General features: G+C 43.8%; 1 protein-coding gene across 1 annotated transcript in view; it reads left to right on the top strand.

The window, feature by feature from the left end:
• The window catches only part of cacna1g (calcium channel, voltage-dependent, T type, alpha 1G subunit), a 360,095-nt gene that overhangs the window by 304,465 nt on the left and 49,630 nt on the right, over positions 1-6,000 (top strand). Inside the window, 1 exon segment of the mRNA XM_052478432.1 lies at positions 4,261-4,453. Within this exon segment, the coding sequence (XP_052334392.1) occupies positions 4,261-4,453 (193 nt within the window).

The raw sequence follows: 6,000 nt of genomic DNA, 5'->3' as shown, positions 1-6,000 counted from the left end.
AAATCAACAACATTGCATTCACTCCACATTACTGGCCTGTATGACGAAGTGAAAAGAAGGAAGACTATGTAAAAAAAATCCACTACAAATCAAAAAGGCCATTAAGGAATACTACAGCACAGCAAGGACAAGAACTTTTTGGCCTAAAATAAAAACTGCAGGTTTGGGTAAAATCCAATACAACACAACCCAGAGTTATGGGTTGTGGGTATGCTTGTCATCGGCAGCGACTGTGGAGTTTGTCGGGATCAAAATAAATATGAAAGGAGCCAAGCCAGGTAGAAGTGTAAAGGAAAACCAAAGCCTGGAATATAGTTTTATTTTTCAGGGAGACAATTACACAAATTCACACCAGAAGGGCTTTCCCAAGATGTGTGGAGTGGTCCTGAGTGGTCCTGACTTAAATTAGATTGAAAGTCAGAGACAATGTTTGAATATTGCTGTCCGTTAGGGGCGTATTTGCCATCTGGTAATTCTGGCAAATGCCAGATGGGCTGGACCATTTTTTAGTTGGGTGGGCTGATCGGAATTGACACACACAAAAACACACAAAAATATTTTGAATATATAAAAATAAAATGGGCCGGGTGCCCATGGGCCTGTTAAGATTTTTTTTGAGCAATTTCTCTGGCCTAGTGGTTAGAGCTTTGGACGAGTAACCGAAAGGTTGCAAGTTCGAATCCTCGAGCTGACAAGGTACAAATCTGTCGTTTTGCCCCTGAACAGGCAGTTAACCCACTGTTCCTAGGCCATCATTGAAAATAAGAATTTGTTGTTAACTGACTTGCCTAGTAAAATAAAGGTAAAATAAATTTTAAAAATATTCTAATCTATAATCTATGGGGCGGCAGGATAGCCTAGAGCGTTGGACTAGTAACCGAAAGGTTGCAAGTTCATATCCCGAGCTGACAAGGTACAAATCTGTCATTCAGCCCCTGAACAGGCAGTTAACCCACTGTTCCGTCATTGAAAATAAGAATTTGTTCTTAACTGACTTGCCTAGTTAAATAAAGGTAAAATAAAAAATAATGAGCATTTGGCTGATCAGTGGGCAATGGCCGGCCTCCCTACCAAGATGGGCCGGCCTGGTTTTCTGATAGGCCGAGCTGAGGTCATGCAAACTCACATTCAAAGTCAAACTTGGCATCAGCAAAAAGATCATGGATCGTAAAAAGGGAAAGGGTGCCCATAAATGTAGAAAAAGCACATTATACATTGTCATCTCACTCAAAACTTTTTCCACATTTGTGGAGCTGCCAAACCATGATTTGGTCAAACAGTAAAGTGAATTATCCTCATGATTCTTGTAATGGACTGTCTACCCTGCCCCTGTGCCCTCGCTGGGGCATGTTGGTTTGATGAGTGAGCCACTCTCCTCTCCGCCATGTTTTCGAGAGAAAAATGCGTTTCAAAATTAGATTTTGGGAAAAACACTACTTTGGAAGCTTTGTCCCCTTGTCCCTGTCGAGGAGAGGAGGGTCTCAGCTTTCTGTGGGTATCATTTTTATTTCTCAACTCTCAACATTCAGCTCAATAACAATGACTTTACAACCAAGATATTTGATATGGCTTTGAGATACGGTACACACCCAGAAAGAGCACCGGCCCAATGCGAGGGAATAGACCTATAGGTCTCATGGGTAGTAGCCTACAACTACAACATTTGTTTAGGACATTACATTTACAGTTTGATGAATAGATGGCTACTAGCAGCGGGTATAATAGTTGTTTTGTTTTGAGTTTCCACTTCCTCAGGTGTTGCACCCCAAATGAATTAGCCTATGATATTAGTTAGAGCACATAAAGATGTGTGTAATGCAACTCTATTCAGCAAGAAAGAAATCAGGAAATTCTGGATTCTTATCTTAGACAGTTAAATATGGCAACTATAGTGTAATTGTCAACCCAAAATTCATGGCTGTCTAGATTTGGTTGCATATCAAAATATCTTGAAGCATGCATTCCTGCCTGGATGTGTTAGATGGAAAAAACACGTTTCTTGGGTACCTCAGCAGTCAGTATTTATTATACTTAGTAATAAAGCAGTATGAATTACTTAATAAGATGATTAGGCCATTTCAGGATTTGTATTTATTATGGATCCCCATTATCTGCTACCAAGGCAGCAGCTACTCTTCCTGGGTTCCAGCAAAATTAAGGCAGTTAAATACAATTACATGACATTACATTTCATAACACGTTAAAGGTGGCCACTACACACTCTACTAACCACATATCTACAACACACAATCCATGTGTACGTGTGTGTGTAGTGCGTATGTTATCTGATGTGTGTTCATGCGGTTGTCTGTGCCTGTGTGTGTGTCTCTTCACAGTCCCCGCTGTTCCATAAGGTGTATTTTTATGTTTTGTAAATCTGATTTTACTGCTTGCATGTTACTTGATGTGGAATAGAGTACTATGTAGTCATGGCTCTATGTAGTACTATGCGCCTCCCATAGTCTGTTCTGGATTTGGGAGTGTTTCACCGGGTGACTTTCACTTTCACTTGAGTTATTTTCTATTCAGGTATCTTTACTTTTACTCAAGTATGACAATTGGGTACTTTTTCCACCATGGTTGTCAGAGCTGTGTGATAGTAGTTCAAACAGACAGCTCTGTGAATTCAACATATCAATACTTCTCACAAATACAAACATTGACAAAGTTAATCTTTGCTCTACTTTGTGGAGATTGACATATTGTTCATGTTAGCTCTCTGTGTACATTTAGGGGGCAGCCGTGCTGCTCTGTTCTGGGCCAATTGTAATTGTAAAGTCCCTCTTTGTGGCTCCTTACCACACCACAATGTCCACATAATTCCTTACAAGATTTAGTAGAGGTTTAGGGTTCAGTGAAGGATTTGTCCCAAATTCAATACTTTTCATTTTTGAAATATTTAGGACGAACTTATTTCTTGCCACCCAATCTGAAACTGACTGCAGATCTTTGTTAAGTGGGTCAAACCACATAATGGGCTGGTGTCACCAACTGTAAACGTTGGTGGCACCAGTGACACCAAGGGAAAATGTTCTTCTGGAACGCTGTAATAGTTATGTGGGCTGGTGTGCGCAGTGATGTGGATAAAATGCAAGGGCCGAATTATTTTCACCAGTCTGCCCCTGCTGCCTGTCAATGATTCCTAACCAAATTTACTGAGCTTGAGCAATTTTGACAAAAACAATGGGCATATGTTGCCCTGAGGGCTGGGTACATTTGGTAGGATATTATTATTGTAGAAAAGCTTCAACCAAGTATTAACTCTGGGGTGTGAAGACATAACCTGTTAAGACATCTTTGGGGGAACGTTCTATAATATACTTTCTCTTTGAAAATGCAGAGTAGGTTGTGTAGATCTGTAGGATTTGTATTTATTTTTATTAATTTTGAGACACCAAATTTTGAAGACTGTGGAAGGGGTGTGTAAACTCACTAGCCACTGAATATGTACACACGCACACACACACACACACACACACACACACACACACACACACACACACACACACACACACACACACACACACACACACACACACACACACACACACACACACACACACACACACACACACACACACACACACACACACATGCACTTTTTCCTCTGTTCACTAGAGATAGAGTAGCAGAACAGCAGAACAAAGGCTTGGGTGGCTAGGACCAGAGATGTGTTGATGTTTATGACACATCAGGTCAGCGTTTCTGTCTCTGCTTTGGGGACGAGGCATTGATCTCCTCTCTATAAGCTGCTTACTGTCCAAAATCATCCAACACCCCTCTAGCTTCTTCCACACGTTCTGCAGCTTACAGTACTGTGTATACTCATACATTTAGCTTTCCGGATGTACTGTTTCGTATCAAATTAACAGTGTTGTTCAGGTGTTTATTTCTGCATTCATTTCTACATTTTGTCGTGTTGACTGTAGCAGCAGGATGACGGTGGTCCTGGCAGAAAGGCAGCTAGCTGGTAGTGTGCTCTGCTCAAGTTGGATAGAGACACACACACATCCCGCTGCGCACACACTGGTTGAATCAACGTTGTTTCCACGTCATTTCAATAAAGGTTGAACCCACGTGGAATAGACGTTCAATTCTGTGCCCAGTGGGACTTGGGGCTGGTTTTTCGGCGTTTGCATAGAGTGCACCACCACAATACTCATAACTCTGCCAAAAATGAGTGCGTGTATATAACATCATACTGTGTGTGTGCGAGTACAGTATATTACACTATACTCTGTCTATGTCTACCCCCTCCAGCCACAGCTGAACTACAACCCGTGGATGCTCCTCTACTTCATCTCCTTCCTGCTCATCGTCAGCTTCTTTGTGCTCAACATGTTCGTGGGCGTGGTGGTGGAGAACTTCCACAAGTGTCGTCGCAGCCAGGAGGCCGAGGAGGCCAAGCGCAGGGAGGAGAAGAGACTGAAACGGATGGAGAAAAAGAGACGGAGTAAGGAGAAGGAGCTGGCTGGTCGGTAGTCTTTCCACATCTTTCTGAGTCCTGCCTGGTTTGAGCTTGTTTTGGTTTGATTTGACCGAAGTCAACGGACGTAGAAACGCGACCTGGAATAGTTGCTATTTTGCATTACTGTAGAAGTGCCTTTTCTTTTTAAATGGTTTCCCTCCCTGTAGTGTCCCCGCTAGACATCCTCTCTTTGTGTGGGGGTCAGTGGCCACCCATTCTGGTCCAGGAGAGCTACTGGGTGTGCAGGATTTGGTTCTAGCCCAGCAATAATTGTAAAGCCTGGAATCAGGTGTGTTAGTGCTGGGCTGGAACAAAAGCCCACACACCCAGCCTCTCTCCAGGATCGGAGTTGTTGAGCGCTGGTCTAGTAAGAATAGAACCCCCCTTTTCCCTGCCTGGCCTATCGTAGAGGGTGTACTTAGGACCGTCCCCTTGGAGCATGCCCAGTGAGTACTGGTGGACGGGACTTGCATGGCGTGGTACTTTCAGAGTTAGAGGGAGGGGGGTGGGGTGAGGGCGAGGTTACATCCCCCCTATCTCCCCCCTTCCCCCTCCTCTCCTGCATGTAGTTGTAGTACATCCGGAGGGGTAGGTAGAACTACAAACCAAACTAGGGAGTACCTAGATGCTGATCTATGGTTTCCTCTTTATGAAAAGGGTTAGGATCATACGAAGGTTAGCTGATCCTAGATCTTTGCCCGGCCGCCCCTCCAGCTGTACAAGAACGGGTTACCAGATGCCCGACTTCGCCTCTCTATAGTGATTCCACTGCCTTCTAACCCCAAACATTGGATATGAGAAATAGTGGTTATTTCAGTAGCCGTATTGGCTGTAGAGATACTTTTGGTGGATCAAAGTAAGATCATTTGGATTTTTTTTCATCGAATGTTGATGGTAGTTGACAGTGGGAATGCCTTCGGTAGTTGACCGTGCGAATCTCTTGAGAAATACAGATGGATATGGATTTTCTCTTGCAGATGTGGTGTGCCCAAAGTGCTCATGCACTCACACTCTCCCATGCTCTCACACCCTCTCACGCACATACAGTCACTCAAACAGACCGAACACACACAGTCTCCCTCTCGCTCACTCTTTTACTTCCACCCTCTTGCCCTCACTCACACACCTGCGGCAGGTAGCCTAGTGTTTCAGCGTGTTGGGCCAGTTACCAAAAGGTTGCTGGTTCCAATCCCCGAGCCGGGAAGGTGAGAAAATATGCCTTTCTGCCCTTGAGCAAGGCAATTAACCACTAACAACTGCTCCCAGGGTGCCGATGATGTGGATTAAGGCAGCCCCCTGCACCTCTCTGATTCAGAGGGGTTGGGTTAAATGCAGAAGACACATTTCAGTTGAATGCATTCAGTTGTGCAACTGGCTAGGTATCTCCCCCTTTCCCCTTAAACAGGCCTTGTACAAACCACTCTCAAATGCTTCCGAAACAAATAGAGAATGAACATGCCCTCCTCTATCCGTCTCTATAATTGTTCAAGGCCCCTCATGTCCATTGGTTTCTTTCTCCGTTTCATTTTTCC

Source organism: Oncorhynchus keta, chromosome 24 (genome assembly GCF_023373465.1).
Source record: "Oncorhynchus keta strain PuntledgeMale-10-30-2019 chromosome 24, Oket_V2, whole genome shotgun sequence".
Classification (NCBI taxonomy): Eukaryota; Metazoa; Chordata; class Actinopteri; order Salmoniformes; family Salmonidae; genus Oncorhynchus; species Oncorhynchus keta.
Note: the sequence above shows the minus strand (reverse complement) of the source record. Positions and strands in the feature narration are given on the sequence as shown.